Consider the following 25457-nt stretch of genomic DNA (forward strand, 5'->3'; position numbering starts at 1 on the left):
AGAAGTCAAATATGCAAAAAAAATTTATTTTTACCACTATCTAATCTTTTTCCTTTCCCTTAAAGATGCCCTTGTAAGATGCATGCTATGTCTGTACTCTAAAGGTATTTCTTCAATTATGACTGCATAAGAAATAAACATAATCCAAGGTGTTTGTGTATGTTTGTACCTGAATGTGCAGGCCTTGATAACTGAATATATGTGCAAACACATGGCTAGTGGCAAACCCATCTACATAAGATCAAAAAAAGGTATTGTGTATATATACACAAATATATACACAAAGCCAGTGTATCTTCAGCCTATTTTACAAAAACTGTGTAAAACCTAATAAATCATAAATTATAGCTTGTAAGAAAATATGGATTGAACAGGGAATAGCAACCTCAATGAATCAGGCTTTTTCAGTTTGCAGTTTCTATTAAAGTGGACTTGTATATTTATTTATTAAAGGACAAAATAGATTTCTTCCTGGTTTCTTTTTTCTTAGCAGTTACATTTGATCAGAATGATTTCTTAATCCTGCTCCTTTAATTATATGACAAGAACACAGTATGGTAATAAAAAACAAGTTCTGTTTACACAGAATTTTTGAACTATGTCTAGGAAAAATAACTGATATGCCCTTAAACTACAAAAAAGAATAAAAGAGATCATCTAGGCAGCCAAAGTGAAATTAGTGGGTGTTTTGTTTTCTTTCAGTGACATAGACAAGCATCACTTCAGGGATTTACCAGTAAAAAATGGAGACTTCAAGATTTTGATCAAGTAGGTACTGTTTCATAGCTGCCAAAAGTACCTTCTAAAAAAAGCAGGTCTTTTTCAGTGAAATTCCATATCAACATGTTTTTCCACTTTCTTGGCATATACAGGAACAGTCCCATGTGGACACAAAAAAAAAGAAGTCCTTCCTGAGTCATTATAGTACATGGCCTCAAAGAACTATTCTTAAGCCTCAGTGTCACTAAACCTAACACAAAACACACCCACCACCACAATTCTGACTGATGAATGTGATGTAACTAAAATGCACAAATCAAAGAACAGACAGTGAAATTTTTAATGTGTTACTGAGCTCATTTTTCCTGAAAAACATAGCTTCAAATACCTTTTCATTTACAGTATTATCATTCTGCCTGGCCTATTCAAAATCCTGAAGGACACCATGTTTGCAGTCAGCAGTTTCCTGTTCCTCTGTCTAAAATGTAGGTACAGCAGGGCCACTTTAGGACATCATTAGTTATGACTACACTTCCCCAACGGTTTGAAAACAGCTTCCAATTGCTTAGAGTACTTCTGTCTCCCTTAAACATCCATCAAGAAAAACTGGTACATCAAGTCAGATAACAAAGTTTAAGGTGAAAGAAATGAAAAAGAGCCAAGTACAGACTAACCATAAAGGTTACATTCCACTGGTGTTTTCCACTTCACTGGTAAAAAAAGGTACAAATCTATGCTTTTAGGGAAATAGCAGAGATTCACATGAAAAGTTAGAAGAACATAGGAGATGTACAATACACGTAATTTGGGATTTGGTGCACCAGACCAGCAACTGGATATAGTTAATTATGCTACATTATCCTTTTATTAGGCAGCCACAGTTAAATGCTTGTCTCCTTGATTACACTTTTTATAACAGAGATGGTACCAGCAAAACTGGCAGGTTAGGATGTTAGAGCACTTATTGCTGCTCAAATATTAATGAGTTTTCTTCATTGTTAGTGATTTCAAATCAAAATGAAAGTTAAAGAAATCATGAAAATGTATCCAAATAGCCAGAAAGAGGTTTTACATTTTTTCCCAATATCCCCTCATTGGATTTAAACAAAGCTGTAGGCAACATAACACTGTCACTGATTTTTAATGACATTTCAATATTAACTGAAAAAACAAAACAAATATAATTAATTCACAAGGCATTTGTTTTTTTCTCAAAATAGTAAGTTAAAATGTAATGGTGGAACAAGTACTCGTGGCCTAAGGAAAAATTCAGTATTATAAATATGCAGCATAAAAAGTTCCTAATAGGTGGAGCTATTGGATGACTAACCAAGAAATAGAAACCTATTCTTAGTTGCTAGCACTTGTCAATCATCTTTTTTAAAAAAGTTGCAGGTTTGTTTCACATGAAAAAAATAACACACTTTTCTTTTTCCCACAAATACAATATTGTGGTAAGATCTGAGTTGTATAGATGATTATGAAAAGGATGGAGTCAAAGCTGACTCACAGTTTACCAAAAGATGCAACAAGCTCAATGACCACAGTGTAGCATGTGAGATTTAGGTTGGGCATTAGAGGGAAAAAACAAATCTTTAGCAGTGTAAGTGAAGCAGTCATGAAATATCCATGGTGCAGCCTCTGTCCCTGGAGGTCTTTAAGGAATATCCAGGAAGAGCCACAGAGAGTGGACCTGATCAAAGGCTGGTGACATCTGCACCCTGGATGCCTGGCAGGACTGAGTGGCTCAACACAGGTCCCCTTCAATCAAAATTTCTATGATTTATTAATTATATCAAACTAATAGTGAGGCTAATGCAAGACGTAGTCCTTTGAGAAACCCTTACAAACAATAAACAATGATGATTAATACTTGACTTTTTTGTTTACTGGTTCCTCACTAAATTTCAGAACAGTAATTTTTTCCAATGAAATTGACAAAATAGTCCTGTTCAAGGTGCATTAATTCAAATACTCATAAAAAAAGATGTTTTAAATAATGAACATGCATTTTTAAGCGTAAATTCAACACTAGACAATTTTTAGTTATGTAGACATAGAGATTTAATCAAGGAACATACTTGATTTCATACTTGAAGCACGGGGGATGCTTTTATGATATCATGGAATTAAAATTATTTACACAAAATATAGTTTACACAATCTATAGTTTCAGTGCTATCAAAGTTTGGTAGTATGAAAAAAATATTTTCCATTTCATCTTCATTCTAATATCCATACATAGCAAAAGTACCATGTTCCTAGAGCTCTTGAGTTCACAAAAAATAATTAAGTTGCATTATATATATATCATACATTCTATTAAAAAGAGTTTAAAAAAAACCCAACAAAACATTGATCAGCACCTCTCTCCCCCCACCCAAAAAAAGTATTAATGTCTTTAGATTACTGAAAAGTTTGGTAAATTTGTACTTTGAATTATTATGCCTAGATAATAACATTTAAACATTCCCACAATTGCTTTCTTTTTAAAAGTATCTAAACCAGTTGACATAATGGAATATATTTCAATTACCTATTACAAAATGAAATGTAAAAATGAACCGAATATCCCAAACCACACATTTTTTAGAATTTCAGATCTATTACAATTGTTTTCTTCCACTATTCAAAAATTCTTTTAAACTATATTTATTCATTTCTCTTTGTGCTAACAATCTTCCATATTACATTTTGGGACATACTTTCCTACTTTTCTGTATTAGGCATCTTGTAATTAGAAGAAATATTGTTCAGTGTGCATAGCTAAAATTAAGGGATGAGGGCACCAAGCCAAAGAGAACAGAAAATAAAGCAATCTTGCTGTCTAAGTGTTCTAGAAAGATACTTGACATTTCAAAAGCTAAAATGATCCCACTTGACTTATGAGAAACTAAAATACATAATTTAAAAGCTACTTTGAGACTAATTTTTTATAGAAAACTCTTCAAATATTTGAAGTTGACCAAAACATAATTTTTACGTTAATTTATTAACTTTTGAAAGGACAATGATTACTTGATTATTTGTGAAGTGAATCACATTCCATCCACTGGTAACAGAACAGTTTCTATACTCTGTTCTATGCTGTGAAGAGTTTACAGCCTACAAAGACAGCACGAACCTCTTTGTATAATTCATTACAGATGTAAAAATCAAATGCTTTTGTAATAATAAAGCTAACCCAGAATCCAAATTACAGGAATGCAGAGGGGAAGTACCACTTATTACATTTCACTAAATAAATTAAAATGTTTTTTGGATGCATCCTCATTTCTTAGACAAGTTGATAAAAACCCATGTTATTAAATTTTTTTATTACATATTTTGCTGTTGAGTTGTAATTCATGTTTCAAACTAATATGAATTAAGAAAGATCCAGTCTCTACTACTTGATATTTCAGTATTTGGCAGATTCAATACTTACACATAACAGATCTATTAATGCATATTCATAGTAAGACCGTACAAATATTTCAAAAGGCCAATATGTAGTAAAGTTAGAATTTGTATACATATTCTCCTTCCAACTGTTAAAAATGTTCAGGCAGTGAACTGTTTAAATTAAACATTTCATTTTTTAAACTTAAAAAATAAAGCTCAAAACCAGTATTTATCATATTGCTGGGACATTAGCAATTTAGTTTCCATTATATACTAGACAACTACATAAATCTTTAAATCATTATTTTTTCATCCATTTAAAGAAAAAACTTTTTTCTAGGTATTCATTCCCTTAGCAAAATCCTTCTACAGAAGACTACGGAGATCATTATAATAATTTTTTTTAAACTTACGCATTTTAAATAACTACACTAATAGTATGCCTACAAAGCACTTTATTTTAATATTTCAAGGCAGGCAGACAGATTAGATTTTTCTTGAGTAATTTGAGTAATACTGGAATCCAACAACACACCAAGAGAATGTACAAAACAGAATATGGAAAGGACATTCTTTCACCAATAAATGAATGTTTTTAAAGATTTAACTTAGTTTGAGCAATTATGATGAAACAACTTCATTACTTGCTAAGTTTAAACAACGGTTTCTATGTTTAAGAACTGTGAACGAGCTTCTCCCTTTTGGATGCCAGCTGAAGAAAACAGTCACTTTTATTTAGGCAACACTGTTAGAAACACACAAACTTTAAAATATAATTTTTAAAATATATTTTATAGTGCAGTAAAAAGGAGGATCATAAAACTGGCTCCATAGAACTTAGGAGAAATAAATTGCAACTGCAAACTATCAGTCCTTTTAAAATATGGTGCAACTCTCTACATGTACGATTACATATAACAACAAGACTTTTGTATCATAACCCATTGAATGGATAAAGACTTGGTAAATTATTTCTTTTCTTCTTCTTTTTGAGTTCTGTTTCTCTCAGAGAAAAATACAAATACTGCTTTAAAATTTAGAATTATGAGAAGGAATGTTGAATAATCCCCTCTGAGACTAATACTATGTCTATATGAATAATTTTAAATGTCGCAAATGTATGGATTTTTAAAAGTATATTGTTAATAGCTACTCAGCAAATATTGTGGCTTAGGGGCAAATTTTAAAGAAATTCAGAAGTACAATGAACTAAATATAAAACTGGATTATAGCAACAGTGTGCTAATATGAGTTGTAACTGGAGTTTATCAGAAAATATTACATGTTTTAAATATGTAAATTAAATTATTCTATCCAAGCCAGAAATAAATTTATACTAAATAAAGTTTCACAACTGTTTTTGTTAAGTAAATCTACCTCTGACTGCAAATCAAATCTTATGTTAGAATTGGTATTCTTCCTTGCAGTGTGACGTAACAGATACTGTTAGAAATGAAAGTACAAAATGACAATACATTTTGTTGGTAGTTTTTGGAGGGGCAAAATCAAAATTAAAAAAACCCCCAAAACCAGCAACAATGACCCTAGTGTTCATAATATGATCATAGTTGTACAATTTACATGTAATAATTTATTTGCCCTTTAAATCAGTCTTGTGCTCCAAAGGCAAGTGTTTAGGTATGTTACTTCTGGAGGCACCCAGCACACTGGTTGTAATACAGGGGTTAACATGAGCACTGGAGGAATAAAGCTGTAAGTTACTCTTTCAGATCACACAAAAAAAGAAAATATAACTAACACCAGAGGACAGAAGTCAGATCTTGAGTTCAATGGAACTCTGGTATTATATTAAAGTCTCCTACCAGTAAATAAAGCAAGAACCTGAACATGTACTTCTGGCAGTACATGAAGAGGTTGTGGCCATTTCAATTTTTGTTGTATCAGAAATATGTGTCTTGGAACTCAGAAATGAGGTGCATTTTTCCTGAAGATTAACTTAAGCACTTCTCTTTAGTGATAAAACAGCACAAAATTAAACTTTCTATTATGACTGATAAATTGCTGCCAAATTTCTCACCAAAGACATGAAATAACAATGCAAAGCACTATGTTTCCCACAGAAAAGCTTAAATTAAAATAGTAGTACCTGTGTATCTCTCTACAAGACAAACCCAACCTGAAGTACAACGCATTTCTGTTTTCCACTGTCAGAACAAGTAACTGGGAACAAACTGTGTACAAATCATAGGCTTCTGCTCTGTTCATCTTGACAATTCAAAAGTTGCATCTATATCCAGCTTCCTCCATCTGGCTATTATACTACCTCATTTTTAAAGGTACAGGTTAAGGGAGACAGCCCACCTTCCAGGATGACAAAAAATAGTTTGGAAGTTTGTCTCATCTCATTGCTCATACAGAAAATCCTTTATTATGTACCATAGGACAAAGGATTTGCAACTGTCTATTATTTGAGAAATATGCTATTTCAGTAATTTATTTCACTGTATGCATCTTGAAGATGCACAGAGATATCTCAAATCAGCTTCTAGAGAAAACTGCATGCCATTTTTGTGACACTGGGAATACTGATAAAACTTACACAAAAAAGAATATTTGGGGGTTTTATAGTTATGAATTATATATGGTGCTGACAAGATTGTTCAAGAGCTCTTTTATGATTCAGGGATTACTTTTTATAAAGTTTTAATTTGACTTTTCCTTATTAATGATTTCCACAGACAGGTGACTGAAGTTTTGTATTCACTCGTGAACATTCCTAGAAGTTCCTAGGAAAACTGAAAAAAGATGCCCTCTGATAGGGTTTCATTCCCAAAATACATAAATATGCAGCTATCTTTCCTCACATTAACAAGTCTCTTGGTTTAAATGTCAACAGGATCTCCTATGGAAACAAAATCAGGTGTCAATACCTGCAAGAAGCTATGTGAGCAACTACTCCAACTAAAACAACAGTAATAGATATAAAACTAAACAAGATTTACAATGTCCTTACAAAAGTTCTACACTGTAATTTTCCTCCTAGCTGAAGGGAAATTTTCAGAGGTTTTGAAATATGTGAAAAGACCCCAACTTCTCCCTGCACACTCCAACATAAACAGTAATGCCATTATAATGGAGGAAGAGGCAGCAAATTATAATAGATACTGTTGGTTTGTTAAACTACATAAAACTCTGAAACTCACCTCTACTTCCAGAATAAACTTGCACTGATCCTCGTAATTACCAGGGTTTGGAAATATCTGCTTCAGCATTCAGAAAATATGAATATTGTAGTGCCAAAAGCAATCAAAATCCCTTTACTAGCGGCTAGATTTTGTGAATGGAAGTAAGTATTGTTAATACATACTACCAGGTACAGATTGCTTCCCACCTACTTACTATTCAGGTAATTTAATTCTTACAGTCTACTAGAGTTAAATTTGCAACCTATGCACAAAAAATAGAATACCAAAACCAAGAACTTCAAAATTTGGCACTAAACATCAACAATCTGGCTGACTTACTTCAGTGAAGTCAGGTTTCTGAATAACTAGCAGAACAAAACCTAAAGAGAAATATTATTGTGAAAAGAAAGAGGAAAAAGTTTACAAGAAAGCAATATATATGTATATATATAGTAGTTAGATATTACTATGTACTGTAATATATTACCACCATTTTACAGAAGCACAAACATACATATATACACAGCATCACTAAAGAAGGTAACAGAGGCCCTGGTCCTTAAAAGATTATCTGTACATTCATCTACAAGCATAAACATGGTTGTCAGTGTGATCATTGCTTGCTCTTATTGCACCACTAAAAGACTGCAAAAGAGAAAGAACCACACACAGGATAGGAAAACTTAATAGGGGAAAGATTTATTCAGAGAAAAAGAGAAATTTGGAATTTAATACAGCAACAATTCAAAATAATTTTGAAAGAGAAAAGTAAGTTGCATTTATTTAAATTATATGAACTGAGGAAGAGATTGCAAAACAGTAATGGGTGAGGATGAAATATTTAAAACTCAGAAATGTATTTACCACCTGTTCCATTCTGTCTATCCATAAATGCTGCTTTTATCTCCCCAAAAATGTATTTGCCTTCTGAGTTATATTGTACAGAAGACATGGTGTTTTAAAACTAGATACAAAAAAGTATGTATTTGCCTTCGGAGTTATATTGTACAGAAGACATGGTGTTTTAAAACTAGATACAAAAAAGCTAATATTATGAAAGTTTTCATGAGATCAAGCCTTAGAGAGATTTGCTAATCCATGTGAGAAGCAGACATTAAACATTCTTTTTTTTTGCAAAAATTCCCACACTATGCTTATTCTTTATGATTTACATGAGAAATGGTAAATATTGGAGAGAAAATGCAAGAAACTCCCAGTAGGACAACCTGATCCCCTGATAATTAAAATATTTTATTTTAAAATAGAAAGCTTATGTATCCTAAGTCTTTAAATGTTAGAATTTAATAGTATCTAGGGAAACTATTTTAACATTGTTAGTGGTATCTCACTTCTGAGAAAGAATCCATAATCCAGTTATGAAAAAATAAGTGCAAGTTACAGTTATGTTTTTTTTCTTGTGACAATTGGACTTGATTCAGTATAAATGCTATCTTATTCCTCCAGACTTCTACTTGTAACAGCTATGCCTTATCTATAACATTTTAATACAAAAACTATATAATTCCATTATAGTTGTTGTAATTCATTTTTTTGCTTCAGCAAACACCCTCAGCAGAAAAAACACCTTTAAAAAAACCTCTATGTGTCTTCACAGACACTAAACACATCATTAAATGTTGAAAACAGGCAAATATGAAAAAGGAATAGTACCCATTTTAGAAAAGAAAAAGGCTACATATCCAGAGAGCTCTTTTTCAATACTCAGAATCCTGAGTTTTCAGCAAAAGACCACAGTTCATCTAAGCCTCCTTGTGCCAAGTATTTCTTCTGAAAAGCTTTGTTCAATTACTTTACAGCTAGAAAGAGAGACATTTAAAGTTATGCAAAATTCAGACCTACAACGTAATAGAAATTCTACAAGACAACTATGAAGACAATTGTCATCTTGTGCAGGTAACTCAACAGGCAACACTGTGAGATAAATTTATTCCCCGCACTCTGCTAACAACACTTGGTAATAACCATTTGGGCACTTGTTTTTTTCAGGAAGTTCTTCAGTGATTTTACAAAGCACAGTTGAAAAAGTGCTGGATTTGAACACTTCTTTTCAAACATTTTTCAAAGGTGACTTCTTTAGGGGTGTATTTTTTGGAGTGGTGGTGTTTGGATTTGCTTTTTCCCTTCCCCTGTGTTCTGTTAGTGGAAGTCTACTATTTAGAACTTGCCTTGAAATTATTTTCTGCACCTACAGAGGAAACACTGGTCAGACTGCTTTTCTAAAGTAGAAGTAAAGCACTTCCCCTTTTAACTTTAACTACGGAAAAGAATGTGGTTGTAAAGTAATTCTTAGTAAATATACACTTAGCATTACTGCAAGATCAGACCCTTAAAACATCGACTCCTGTTCCACAAGCTTCATAGCATCTTTTTATCTTTGAACACAAAATCTCACTTTTGTGTTTCAGAGTGCATAGCACTCTGCACTATTACAAACTTGGTAAGTAATAATTTGCTTAAAACAAATTCCCAGCACTAAGGATATCAATAAAACCTTGAAGTAGAGCATAAAATTGAAGAGACAGTTACACAATTCTGTGTGTGCTTGCTGCCTTAGCTCACCACTCTGCATCTTCACATCAGCCTAATTCATTTGACACACACTCTCCCCATAGCTGAAAAAATCCTGCTTCCTTACCAGTTCTTAGGAAAAGCTTAAATACAAAACCCGCTATGTTTAAGTAAAGGTTGTGACACAAATCAACAAAAGGCAGGAAATTCAATGATAATACTGACAATCCATGCTTAATTCATGATTGCCTAACAAAAGGGCAAAATGTTACAAGGAACTAATGTTTAGCTTTAACTTCACTCTGTCTGTGCTCTTGGGCAAATAGGTGTTTATCTCGAAGATTATAGTAATTTAGTCTGTCCTGACAGTCTAGATGTGTTCTAGTGATTATTTGTTGGAAATAAAGAAACTTTTAAACTAATTGTCAATGTCCTAGCGTGCACAACACTCCAACAAACATCATTAATTAGAAATACATATTGCGAAAATTATGCTAGACCTAAAACCAGATATAATAATTTCTTTCAGAAGTAAACAAAACACATTTTTTGTATACAAAAATACAAAATCATTCATTTTGTAATGTAACATTTAATAAAGAATGATTTTTTGTCTCATCAGTTAACAGCTCTAAGTATGTAAATATACTTCAATTCCTGTTTGAATCCTAATCTCTCTGTATACTACAAAGAATATTTTTCTGGTCAGAAAAATGTCAGAGAAAGGAACGCAGCCAATGGATACATTATCAGTGTGTAGCAGTTTTTATTTAATCTTTTAGGCTTCCAAAGAAAATGGAGTATTTTAGTGCACTTTAAAAATACTAATTACATTAGAAAAAAACCCATGTATGCCTGTTAGTGTTGTATACTATCTATCCTATGCAGAAATTAGAAAAGCAAAAGGCGGAAATTAATAAAATGACAGAGATCACACTTCACAGCCTTCTCTAGTGGACATGAAATTACCTCACCTGCCTCTCATACATACTTTATTGAGTTAATTGAAGGATACCAATAACAGTATTTGCTGTAATTATTTTCTTTATTTACTGAAGTTATAATTGATAAATTAATGTATCAAATGGTTATTTTTTTTCCTGGAAATTAGCAATATTACATTTTTTATCCCAGCTGAGTTACCAAGCAATTATGATCTTGTCCCAGACATGAAAATTCCACTAACTTTCGTACCATAAGAAACCTGAACTGAACAGTTTCAAAGAGGGCTTTCAAAATCCTGCATCTGTACAAACCTGGTGTCAAGATTTTAACTGTCAAAGCAAGGACAACTCTGTTTCCCCCTCAGGATTATCAAAAACAGAGCACTGGGTGTTCTCTCACCCAGTCACAGCCTCACAGAGCCTCAGACACTCTCTGATGGAGCCTGAAGAACTGTGTGAGTGAAGTTGTTAAGTCTTTGTAAGACCATGCAACAACACCTGAAAGGCTCCCTGAGAAGTCACGCACGTGCTCCTCAGCCGATTTCCTTTACTGAGGACATGAGGGCTTCAAAAGCCTCTGGGGAATTGCAGCTGCTCTTCTCCCCTTGAGAAGAGAGACAGACTCTTTGATAAAAGAGGTTCAAAGCTTGCTGTAAGCTGCTCACTTTTTAACTTACCAGCAACCAAGACTAATGAGAGAAAGTCTTCAACTGAATTACGAAAAAAATAAATGAGAAAAGGGTGATGCCAGCTCAACCATGCAACTCTCTTGTTAACCTAATAAATATTCACTTGCTATCACATTTTTAATCTAAGGCAAAATGTTTATTTCCTCAGAAACCATAAATTATGCTTATAAATTCTACTTTGTTACAGTTTGCTTTGCATTTTCAGCTCAAATATTAAAAGAAGAATTTATTTGTCAGTTTGGCATGCTGAGACATGCTGAAGATTATAATGATAATCGATTAGTCGACAATGTATCAAAAATCAGTCAATATCTCAGCTGTTTTACTGGATCCTTAATAGCAAAAATAGTTGAATTTTTAAGCAATAGTAAAGCTTAGTAGCAACAGTATCAACAGAAAATATTCTCAAATTCCCAGTAACTGAGTGCAATGATGTGACTGCAGAATACAACATGATAGTGACAGATGGGCCTAAGTATACAGAAGAGAGGCTGAGGTTGGATAGAGTTAATCAGCCAAACGCTGATTAACACTACATTTATTTTCCACTCATTCATTCTCTGAAACATGCCTTCTGCCTTCTGTCTAGCTATGGACACTTCCTTTTCTCGCTCTTTTTTCTTTCATAAGCAAGGTTTTCTTTCTCCTAGGTTTCTTTGCTTCAGTTTTTCAGTTGGGTCCCTACTTTTGGGAAAAATCATGTTTTCCTCTGAGTAACTGCAGTGAATGAAGGGTGAAATCAGTTTGAGAAATTATTGATCCTCAAGACATGCATTCCGTTATGCCCATGATAACTCTTTCCACATGGGTTGTCAGAGTCGGAAGGGACAAGAGCAGGGCCCATAGATCCTCAGTACACAGACAGAAGAGACATGTGTGCCTTCAGACCCTGTCCTGCACCCCTTGCCCTTCAGCAAGAACAAGAAGCACCTTCATTATTATCACCTTGTTACTACAGACAATTTCCCTCCCTAAATTTCCATAAGACATTTCACAAATTCAGAAATTCATCTTGGACAAGCAGTGTCGAGCTGAGAAAATCCATTTTCAACTCTGACAATGTCTGTTCTGCCCATGGAAGTATAAACAACAGCAGACCAGAGGAAAGGGCAGTAAAGACCCGTGTTCCCTTTCCTTTGCCATGCTCCAAGCTCTGCAGCTGCAGCAGCTGCACGGTGGCCTCATGTTCCAATATTGCGGACATAATGTGAGCAGAACACTGCAGAACTACATAACCTTGAATGCACAATACAAACCCCAGTGAAGTGCAGAATTTGAAAAGGAAAATACAAGAATGATTTTGTGACTACTGCAATGGTAATTTATCACTTTGACATAGTAATTCTTTATTAAAATCTAAGCAGTATAAAATTAAAAAAAATCAGCAAGCCTGAAATGAACATCTCAAATACACAGTTAGTAAATCCTACTGAAATTTAGGCATGCAAGTGGGAAACAGACACTTCAGAATCTGGCCTTATGGCAAAAATAAGTGTCTTATTTAAGGTCAATATCTCATTTGAAAAAGCAAAGCAGCCTTTCCAAACAAGTTTTCCTATTCTAAATAAAAAATCTGTCCTTCTATGTGGCCTATCAGAGAGGACAGTTAATTCTAAGATGCTCCTCTCTATTTTACCATAACAGCATTTTTAAATGAGCATCAACCTCATTCAAATTTTATGGCCACCAGCAGGTGATCAATCCACATTTTTGCTTGCTTAGTTATGCTTTTACAGCATCTAGAAACACATATATATTTTTTCATTTTCTCTCAAATGTTCTCTTGGTCTCCAGGACTATTCAAAGGGGATGCCACCCAGTCTGCACAGTAACTGCCAATTCTATAAGTACACTTCGGAGCAAATATATACACTGACTTTTGTATTTCCAGCCACAGATATTTTTAAGCAAGTCAAACACATTTTATAAATTTCCTATTTTTATGGGTAAAGCTTTTGAAAATTTTTATCTCTACATTTCCAACACTTTTGATACCAACTCCTGTGAACTCCGGCTCAATCTTCACAAAAAATAAAGATATAGGTATATTACATACCATAATCTGTGATCTTACAGGATACTAAATACAGTTCTTTCAGGTTCCGTCCCTCTCTGGCAATCACCTCCACACATCTGGAAGACACAGTAAAATCACTGTTATAAGACAGTAAATCACTTTTAAATATCAAGAGTACAATCCACAGAAAAAATGTACCGTATCTCAGTTTCTTCATTTTGCAAATGGATCCATACATTTTACACTACAGAAAAATATTATTTTAAATTGAATGCCTTTATATGGATATTCCCCTAAGTCCCTGAATATGTGAGTTGCTGAAAATATATACAGACAAGCACTTTGGAAAATTACACAAATGTGAATTCCCATATCTTTATTACTTTGGAAAGTTTCTGTTGCAAATTTTAAGCTCTGACAGCTTTCTTCAAAGGAAGAACTATAAATGCACTGTAATGAGGACAAAATATAAGAAATTGTAATTTTAAATTCATGTTTGTATTTCTTCAGTGATTACTGCATGAGTCAGCATTCATCAGGTCATGAAATGCTACACGATCATGATGTTCCAACATGTTGCTGGAGAAGCTTGTATAGATGAGAAAACAGCTCGTTCACTTGCCTTATCATAACTGTGAAGAATGAAATGCAATGAAATATAGAGGTTTTTATGTTAATCTAGCTGTTTGATTTTTGCAAGCAAGAAAATGAATATTAATTAATTAATGAAATTAAATAGAAGCTTATGATGTACCTGTGACCAAGCCTATATTAATTACAATGCTACGTTTCCAACTGTAGTGTATAAACAGAATCATAAAATACATTTTTAATCCTGTTAATGTAGATCAGTTGTTTATTATATCAGCTAGCATGACTATTGTGCTATTTTCTACATAGATACATTTTTGAAAGTGTATTTTATTAGATGAATTGTAAGAATTTCTTCTGATCCCATATACTCAACTTTAATTTTCAGGTCAATTACCCAATCCCTTACTCTGACACTTAAATCAACCCTTGAAAAGTACTCAAAATTAAATTACTTGCCAATTTATAAGAAAATAAGTATTGCTGAATTTGTCATACTTTTGAAAGATACACCTAAATCCTCAGGGATCTTTTTCTTTCATTTACTACCTCCAATGGATTATCTCCTAATCTGATCTAACTGTTCATGCTGGCAATTTTAGACTTTGAAAGCAACCACCACCTAATTCTTACAGCTTACAATAAGGCAAATAACTGAACAATAGCCCTTACACATATTTGTCCTCTCCCTGCTTCCTTCTTCTAAAAAGATGAATGAAAATGAATGAAATTAATTTTCTACAATGAAAATTAAATAATACTAATAAACAGCATGTGTCTGACAGAGTATCTTAATCACAGTTTCTTTAACATTATTCTAAATATTCAACCCTGGAAAATTGTGAGAGCCTGATATTTGGAATTTTCAATTCTTATCATTAGGTAAAGGTTGTCTTACCTCGTGAGTACACATAGAAAAGAAATACTTGCACCAAGACTATGTTTTTTAGTATAAGATAACTTCAGAACAACATTATTTTCCTAAAGTAAGGTAAGATTTAGAGCACTAAACACACTCTTAATACATGAAAAATTTATTCTGTTCCTGCCAGACATGATTTTGAAAAACATACTAATCTTTGTTAACTGGCTTATTAAGACAACTGAACTATGAGAAAATATGTTTATTATTTACTCCAGGAAAATACTTCATAATAATGAGATTTTATTTCTTTACTGGTAATAGGAATAAAAGGAAAATCATTGTCATGTAGTTCATTAGTACCATTTTCATTAGGCATTTCAGCAAACAAGATATAATCAAAGAGTCAATGGACACTGAGACTAAAAGAAGCTTTTATTATCATACATATAATTTAGCAGAGCAATCATATTATGAAACACTTCTTACCCTTGGATAAAATTTCTGAACTTAAAAAATATTTTGTAAATTACATTAAATGAGTCTAAAGGTTTTCAAACTATTTTTGCTAATTTTTACCCACTAAGAGACAATCAATGTAACAAAAATGAAGTATGGCAATCACGGTCTAAAAATACAACCACAAGGCACTCAAGGTGATATAAAAGACTAACTAATTTTCTCTATAACTTCAGCTGCAACCTTTTCAGTCGGTCAGAGTCAAAGTTCTATTATCTGCACAAATGCAGAAGCACTTGACTGTGTGGCCCTTTTAAATGTATCCTTTAATACTTCCAGATAGTGCTGGCTCTAAGGGTTAAAGTTTTTTAAAGTGGCTTGAATGACTCCAGTCCTGTTCTCAGTGACATCTTGGAGTCTAAATTAAATAGTCTTCACTTTTCGTACTAGGAAAAGAAAACCTTCACAGTCTTCAGCTATGTTCATTAAACAGGGAAGAAAAAAGCCAAAATATAAAAAGAAAAAAGGCTAAAAAACCCGTGCTTTGACTGCCTCATTTCTTCCTGTTTTTTGAAAATATGAAAATTATCTAGCATCTAGAAGAATGAGGTAATGGCACATCTAGTTTGGAAAAAAATAATATATAGCTAAAATACTGGATTGAATTTATATGCTTTTGTGTGCTTTCTATACCTTGCATGAGTCAATCTAATTCCATTTTTAATTTCTATTATACTTTCTATAGATCATCCTCATGTAAATCGACCTTCAGAGACAGGAGAAACACTTTTTATTGCCTCATTTGCCTCTGCGCTATAGACAGTCACCCAATACATAATTGCTTGTGAAAACTGACTTCTTTACAACATAAGGAAAAATAAGAGTAGTGGTGTATTTTTTTACCTTTTAATCTTTGTTAAACATGACAGCAAAGAAAAAGGTTAAGAGAAAAAAATCAAATTAACCTTTTCCAGAAAGCAAGGATCATCTTAATTCTGTTGCAATAATCCATCGAAATGATGTCAGATTGTTGTCATATCTATCTTTGGAAGTGTGTATATTTATGATGTTGCAGAATTAGACAACAAAGAAGACAAACAAAAAAAACCAATCAACCAAACAAACAAACAAAAACAAACAAACAAAAACCCCCAAACAACACAAAAAACCCCCCACCACACACACACACAAAAAAACCCCAAAACCCAAACAAAAAACCAAACAAAAAAAACCAATCAACCAACCAACCAAACAAAAACAAACAAACAAAAACCCCCAAACAACACAAAAAAAACCCCCACCACACACACACACAAAAAACCCCCAAAACCCAAACAAAAAACTCCCCAAAAAACCACAAAACAAAACAAACAAACAAAAAAAAACAAACTAAAAAAAAACCCAAAACCAAACCAAAAAAACCCAAAACAAACCAAACAAAAAAAAAAGAGCCAGAATTATACTGGTAAAAAAAATGAAGAAAAGTCACTTTAAATATAAAGCTGTGGCAAATTTCAGAAGTGAGCACACCAGAAAACTGATCCCCATAAAACTTGGGGATAACAGGACAGTTAGTCAGGGAGCTAACATGGACAGGGTGGCAACAGCTCTGCACTAATGCTGAGAGAATTTCTTAAATCTCTTCACCCAACATTATTGAGCAGGCTTTTATCAATTGTACTAAACAAATTAAAATATCAACACCCTTCCAGAAAGAAAAGAGATTTCTATGCTCAAAATCACTTACTACCAAAAATGAGCCAGGTAATAAAGAAATAAAACTGTAGTTAGAGCTTTGCTAAAACAGATGTCTGGATCAGAGCTAACCAATGTTAAAATCTTTTCACTTCCTATTTTGCAAATGAGTATCATTTAGAACTATGTAACACACTGTAATATCAAAACAGAAAACATGAAAAATTTTAGGAAGACACTGCTTATTTATTAAACCTGAAAATATTATCCAATAAATGCTTACACCAAGTTTTCCGTAGATCAACTCAATAGTTTATGAATGCTGTTCTCTGAAAGACTGTTGGGCAATTCAGTTTTATTGCATTTGATTTGGAAAGTAAGAAATGAATATCACATACTGTGAAATTTGCAGTGCAATCAGGAGCAAGAAAAAGGCAAAAAGCACAAAAAGCAGAAACTGGTTTGACATAAACCAGTCAATAAACATAAACAATAACATGAAATCAAGAATATAACTAAAAATGTACCTACATACTGTCAATTCCAAATAGAGTTACAAGACCAGAGAAGTCTGCAAGATAACTGGAAATGTAAGATAACTGAGCACTGTGATGTTGAACACATCCATACTGAAAATATCCCAAAATTCATGACATTCAGAGACTAATAAACCTAAGAGTGCCTCTTACAGTTTCAATTTCTTAAGATGTCTTGCTACTTCAAAAACTAAAAAAAATCTCAAGGTAAAAACAACATAGCTATAATGCCGCTCAACTTTTAACAATTGCTTTCAGGAGAAAACTCTCCATCTGGGTTACAGAAACTACAGAAATTTATCCACTAGCATGTACTTCTGTATATTGCTCTTGCCACCTGGTCTGCAGACAGGAAAAATTACTTAGGTCTACAAAGATTACTGGTATAAAGCTTCTCTGCTAAAACATCTCTTCAAAAGTCACAAAACTGACTGAAACACAACTATGTCTGCTGGCAACTTCTAATTTAGGCCCATATTCTTGATAACTTCACACGTAGGAATATGTGCAATGATTTCTCAGAGTCAAGCTTTATGACTTCCCAAAACTTAAGAGCTTAAAAATAATAGCAAAACTCTAACAGACTAGAAAAAGTAAGCAATCTGAAGCCCTGAAATTTTTCTTCTCTTAGGCAAGATCTCTTAGGCAAGAGAAGATCCCTCAGTAAAAGTTTAAGGTAAATGAAGTAAACTGCAAGCTTCTACCTGTAAGATAATATAGATCCTTAAGTTAGGAAAAATTACTGTATTTATAGATATATGTGTATGTATGTGTATGAATATGTATCTTATATATGTGTGTGTGTTTGTATACAAACACAGAGCTATTATATTTCTGATCTAAATCTGAAAACATTGGAAAATTGTATTCATGTCAACTGAAAGGAACTAATGAGAAAATATGAGTACAGTATTTGTGGTGTAAGTAGTCCTGGGAGACCTTGTTACAGTCTGAGACTCTTCAGCCCTAAGCGGAGCTAATTGGAGTTGCCAATTACTGGTTATGAGTCTACAATTTGAGGGAGTGCGTGAGCTCCACCCACAGAAGAGGGATAAAACCCCCAAAACATTAGCATACCACCTTGGTAAGGGTCAGAATGAACATCAGTCTGCTTGCAAATCTTCTCTGGTATTTGACTGTATTTGTCTCTAAGCAGTCAACCGAACATCTTGCCATCCCTCAAATCATAACCAACAACACTACTGGGAAGCAAGAGGGAGCTTGGAAAGAACAAGAACACTAGAACATGCCATGGAAACCATAAACCTCTCATGAAGAAATATATTGCACTCCCCAAAAATTAGCATTTCAAGCATTAAATTCAGGCAGAAAAAATCAGCTGCACATGAAATAACACTCAAAGCCATTGGTTTTGATGACTTAAGTATTCCAATGGAAGGCAGTAATGCAATATAGTAACCAAATTTCTCCTGTAACAAAACCAAACCTCTGACCACAGAAACACATATAGTCTTAAGAAACTGATGTAATCTGAGGCCCACTGCACTAGAAAAGAATAATTTAAAGGCTAAACCAGTGAAAATACTAAAATTTTACTGACAGGTCTATAAACCATTGTAAAACATCATAACAATAAATTATGAACTTAATACCCTGATGGATACATATTTTTGGTTCAGGATTCTCTTTCATTGATCATTTTAATTGCATGATGAAAATTAAATCTCTTCCAATATATTTGTTTCCTAATAATTTATACTAATAAGAAGTATGATTTTTACCTGTTTTTCAGTTACCCTTGTATATAGTTGTTACTGCCATTTTTGAATCACATTTAAAATATATGTTTTAAAATGATTTTTCATTTTAAGACCAAGAACTGCATCTAAAAGAAACAATATTAACCACAGAGACAGCAAAGGATAAGACTTGTAATCAAAAGCACAAGAAGAATTTGAAATGCACTTTTTGTCTGGAACTAATATGCAAAGTGTCACTAGTTATACAAGTTAACAGCAATTATCTTAAGAGGTCATAAAGTTGTGATTAGCAGGGAGGTATTCTTTAGAATAATCAATGTAATTTAAAATAAGGTTTGCCAAACAGATTTGCCACTTACAGCACAGGAAAACAGACAAGATTTTTTTTCATGCTGGAGCTTATAAATAACCAAGGTGAAGGCAGTCAAGTCCCACAGTGTCTGCTTTTGCTCTGAGCTAGTCAGGTGCATGCAAGCTCCAATCAGAGAGCTACAAAGATAAACGAATCAGCTCTTTGTTAAGCTATTATGCCCTGTCTTTCAGCAATAAATATCTATTTTCAAATATTTATTAGTAGTGTTATCTAAAATTAAATGCCTCCTGTTACCCCAAACAAACATAAATCCAGAAAGCAATTAAATCAAGAAAGGAGAAATTTAGAAAACTGTGTAATTCTACTATCTGATGGATTTTTACAAGTAGTAATATTCCAGATGGCCTGCAGCTCCTTTCTGACTTGGAGGAACTAGATACCATAATGGAAATTTAACAGAAATAAATTACTAGGAAAAAAAAAATCTTACCCTGAACCCTTCATAAATCTGTTTTGCCACAGATAATCATGCTTAAGTCTTGAAAAAAATTCAATGGCATCTCTTACCATTTTAAGAACTCTAAAATATTTTGGAATTCAGACTTAAATGAGAAGGCCTATCTGATACAGCCCTTCAAATATAGCTTCCTACATTTATTGTGGCAACCTGTCTACTGTCATAAGGAAAACCAAAGAAGCGTTCACTACCAGCAAGCCCCTTAGTAAACATTATTTCGTACTATAAAAATAAGCAATAGTTTCCTTCCTGAACTGTTTCAGTGACGCTTTTCCACTAAAATACTGGCAAAATATTTGCATTCCTGATGGGATTCTGTTGAATTACTCTACTGCAGTGGTCAAACAGTACAGAATCTTAATGGCCACCAGTGACAAGTGATGTCTTTCAGGAGTCCATATTGGGATCAGTGTTAGTTTATTATAATGAATGTTATCTTCATTAATGACACAGATGAAGGGATCAAGTGCACCCTCAACAAATCTGCAGATGACACCAAGCTGAGTGGTGCCGTTGACACTCCTAAGGGACAGGATGCCATTCCAGAAGGACCTGGACAAGCTCAAGCAGTGGCCCATGGGAATCTCATGAGGTTTTACAAGGCCAAATGCTGGTGCTGCACCTGGGTCAGAGCAATCCCTGGTGCCAGCCCAGGCTGGGCATGAACAGATGGAGAGCAGCCCTGCCCAGAAGGACTTGGGGGTGCTGTGGGTGAGAGCTGGACATGAGCCAGCCATGGGCACTCCCAGCCCAGAGAGCCAAGTGTGTCCTGGGCTGCACCCAGAGCCCGTGGGCAGCAGGGGAGGGAGGGGATTCTGCCCCTCTGCCCTGCTCTGGTGAGACCCCACCTGCAGAGCTGCCTCCAGCCCTGGGCTCCCAGCACAGCAAGGACACGGAGCTGCTGGAGAGAGTCCAGAGGAGGCACCAAGGTGAACAGAGGGATGGAGGTCCTCTGCCAGGAGGAAAGGCTCAAAGAGCTTTCTTTTTTTGTAAGTAGTCTTTTCTATTCCATTAAGACTTAGTATAGAGAAAGAGTAAAAATAGCCCTTTAAAACAAAAAAAAAAAAGCTTCCAAGTTTAATATAGCAAAAATAAGAAATAGGAACTGTACTGCAATGCTCTAACTTCCCATAAATGTTCCTTGAAGTGTGCTTTTAGAATGCTTGGATAAACTTTAAAATAGTTTCATAAGAACGAAAAAACCTCACCTGATATTTTGAATATAAAATACTGTGTTTATACAGCTCTGTACTTCTTGATCACAACCAGGAGTACACACATATGAGAAAATATTTCACCACATTCACTGCTTTAGTTTTATACCACAGGGGCTGACACATGCTTCGCTAGCTTTGAACATAGGCAGCTGATCTTATGTATTGAGATTTACCCTTTCAAACCCCTTTGTATCTCTGGGGTTTTTTTCTAATTTAAAAAAGAACCCCCTAACCTCTACCAGGTATTCATTAATGTACAGCTTTAAAGACTGCCTTCTCTTGAAATGACACTGCAGATAATTGTCAATGGGTCATGGCGACTGAGAATGGATTTCATCAAGGGTGTCTCCTGTTAATTTAAAAAAAACAAAACAGCAAAACCACTGCCTCAGCTTCTCCTTTCCAAAATGGAAACATATTCCACAAATCTATTTTTTACTGAGTTGTAAACAGATTATTTAAATATTGCAAAGGCTCAGTTCTGTGAAAACATCAAGTCCCTATAAAAGTCTGATAAATATTCTCAATCCTATTGATGGGAAAAGCAGTATTCCTGAGAGTTATGATCTAAATGGATATGAGATGAACAAGGTTTACATGGGTAACTTCTTCCATCAGACAGTAGAAGAAGTGAAGTCTTCCACAGGAAATGATGATAATAAGCTGTTGTCTTATCATCACATCTGACGTTTCTCCTCTACTGCTGAGGGACATTCAAGTTTGTAGTGAATTTCTGCTTATACAAAGCAATGACAGAGGAGAAGAGCTAAGATAATCAAAGAGAAAAAAATAAAAAGCAGTACTCATTATAATTCATGTTTCTTTGAAATTGATTTGGGGTCCATTCTCTTGATACTTTAAGAATTAGAGCAAGTTGGTAGATCTGTTACAGTCATTTAAGTCCGTTGAAGTTAGCAAAACTGATGAAAGAAAAAATCAAGCTCAATGCATTTTTTGACAAATGCTATAAAGAAAAGAGATTGCAGAATGTGAGCAATAACTGAATTCTGCAGTTCTCAGGTCTCACCCAAAGGGCAGCATCACAGCAAAGCTTGTATGAGAAATTTGGAATACTTAATACATAATACCTTACTGGATATATTTTAGTGTACAAATTTAAGCATAGGAAAAAATCTCCATGCCTGCTAAAATTTTAAAACTCTTGATTTGCCATGAACTACTGTCTAAATCTTGGTAAGAATGCCAAGGTTCTTAAAACTTTTTTTTTTTTTAATTGGAAAGAATGCACTGACATAGCAATGTCTTTAAAAACAAACAAACAAATGCACGTCCAAAAAACAACCAGTTTAAAGGCAAATTTCAGAAGCTCTTAATGAAATGATAATGAATTTCTTTCCATGTGGCTGTCTGGCTAGCACTTCTGTTACTGGTACACTGCTTGGAGAAAGCAACAGAAAATAAGCTTGATGATGCTCTATATGATTTGTATGAAGCAAAATTGCCTCCTTTTAACTCAGAGAATATAGTAGCAAATATATTTATTGGAAGCTGGAAGAGCATTATGCCTTTCTATTATCATGATCTTAACAGATTGCCAATTATAGTCTCTAAATGCAGATATTAATACCATCTAATAATGCACAAACTTCACCTAATGCTGTTCAATTCTGGAAGCACTTAACAGGGTAACTTCATGCAATCTTACTGCAAAATAATCTGTCTAGAAGGAATATTAGGAATATATTGTGTCCCTTCAAAATGAAGAGAGAAAATATGGCAGTTTTCAATAGCTGGAAAGTTCATAACTGAGCAATTATAAACACATTCAGAAATAAGTGAAGAAATTTTTTTCATTCCCTCCTATCTTAGGCCCCATGAGTTTTGTCGATATGGTTCTGATTTTGTTAGGAATTCAGAGGGTTAGTAATTATTCAGTTATTGTATCACAACATACTTTTAGTTTTGTAAAAGAAATATGACTTAGTGTTACCTGCCTGCACTTACATCTCAGTGTTGTCTCACTGGCTACCCCAAATGCTATCAAATTGTTAAAAGGTAATAAATTGCCACCAAAAATGTAAGAAAAAAACCCCAACTTAAGAACAAGCAGAATGGTTTTGACTGAAATGGTATGTATTTGATTTTTTTTTTCCTAATTTTTCAGAAGCGTTTAACAAACCAAATGGTACAATATAATCCTCTGAGTGCTTGGTTCACTGATGTGAATATCAAAGCTTGACAGCCTAAGTTTAGATGATTTCCCAGCAAACCTCAACTAACTTTGCACTGAAACAGAACAGAAATAGTCATGTGATTACATCATGGCATTTCATCTAATACAGAGACTATTATGTTCTGCTGCAGGACAACGACAAACAGCATCAAATGATTTCTTAAATTGATCCATTTATATCCACAAAAGTGTAACTGTCTAAACCATGAGAAATTATGCAGTTAATTAAAATCTACATATTAAAAAACCTAAGGAAATTTCCATGTGGTGCCTTTTTGCACCTCCGAAGAGTTCAGGCAAGAATTCTATGATGAATTCATAATTCATTATACATAACTATAATTTCACAGATTTTCTAGCTAACCAATATTTAAAAAAATCTATGAAATCACCTAACTGCAGATCTAACTTTACCTACTTTCCCACAGTAATATTATATAGTGTTGAAGTACCAAATTTTGCTGATAGTTAAAGCTTTCCAAAGAAAAGACAGGGTTATCCTATTAATCTTAGCTCTAAAATTTGGCAGTCACTTAAACCAGGTCAAACAGAGTTGGAATTGTCAGCCCCTCTGTGCAAGAAGTCATCTGTGTATAAAAGTAACACAGGCACATTTACATTTCCCCACTCACCTAAGGAAGTTAGGGGAAAAGCAAAATAACTAGTGTGCGTGCTTGATAGAAATGAAACAGTGTGGGGCAGGAAAATGCTACATATATTCCATATGTGGAACTTTGAGAAACCAGAGAAGGAGTAGTGTACAGACACATAAGTTTGCTTTACACTTTTTTAGGCAGATAAGCAACACAGACAACAGAGCATGCAGTTGGTCAGCTTGAGCAAACATGTCCACTGTCCAACACAATGCTTCACGTTTTTAAGAATTCAAAACAGATACCATTTGCCAAGTTGTTCTGACATCCACTGTGTTCAGAATTTCTCTCACTGCCACCACATTTACTGGAGTGACAGCAAATTAAAAAAAAAAAGTAAGAAGAAATCTCTGAAGCACATTCAGGATTTTAGTAACAAATCTGTATTTAAAGGACATCTTGTTTTCTTTACCATCCACTGTATGCTAAGATATTCACAGGCTGTACTGATAACAATGATTTTAAAAGATTATGTTCTCATTCTCTTAATTCCAATTAAATTACTAGTTTTCAAGTTCATATGGAAACTCCTAATACTTCCTGGATTATTGGCAGAACACATAAAGGAGTGGGTAACGCATTGCTGGACACAGTCTTGTAACATTTTAATTCAAATTTTTATCTAGATAAAAACCTTCTTTATATTTTTACTGACTTGTTTGTACCTATGATAGACATGGTCAATTTTCAGTCCATCCACAGAAGGACTGAAAGCTTGTTTTCTAATGGCATGATTAGATTTACCTCCTAATTCCATTAGAAGGTAAATTGTCAGCCAAAGTGATTCACAAAGCACAAGTAATGCATTCATATTGGATTGAAAGGTAAATTTTTACCTGTTGCTCCAATTTCATTTTTTGTCTAATACTTTCAGCAGAAGTACATAGGATGACACTGGTTGAGAAAGAATGACCTCCCACATGGGAAAAAAAATATGTAACATTTGTTCACATATTATAAATGCAAAATTATTTGCCATGGCAAGTCGTTTGAAATCTTTAACTCCACGTACAAAATCTCCAGGTAATGGCCTCAAACACTACTAGGCCTTCAAAGTAGCTCATTGACAGAATTAATTACCTCCAACACTGGTTACTTGAAAGTGTTGACAAAATCTTAAAATATTTTCTGCACCAGCTAGCATCCTAATGTGCTTACTGAGATGTGTTTTAGTTAACATTCATCTTGGCCGAATGTTAGAACATAGCAAGAAACATATAAGTGGTGATATGGCAGGCTAAATCTTTTGCTTGGAGCCATGAAAGAAATT

At 33.9% G+C, this 25457-nt stretch overlaps 1 protein-coding gene across 1 annotated transcript in view; it reads right to left on the minus strand.

The window, feature by feature from the left end:
- Positions 1-25457, minus strand: part of FBXL17 (F-box and leucine rich repeat protein 17) — a 280165-nt gene that overhangs the window by 81775 nt on the left and 172933 nt on the right. Inside the window, exon 7 of the mRNA XM_039733406.1 lies at positions 13469-13545. Within this exon, the coding sequence (XP_039589340.1) occupies positions 13469-13545 (77 nt within the window). The remainder of the gene's footprint in view (positions 1-13468; positions 13546-25457) is intronic.

Source organism: Passer montanus, unplaced genomic scaffold (assembly GCF_014805655.1).
Source record: "Passer montanus isolate IOZ18808 unplaced genomic scaffold, ASM1480565v1 scaffold87, whole genome shotgun sequence".
Taxonomy (NCBI): domain Eukaryota; kingdom Metazoa; phylum Chordata; class Aves; order Passeriformes; family Passeridae; genus Passer; species Passer montanus.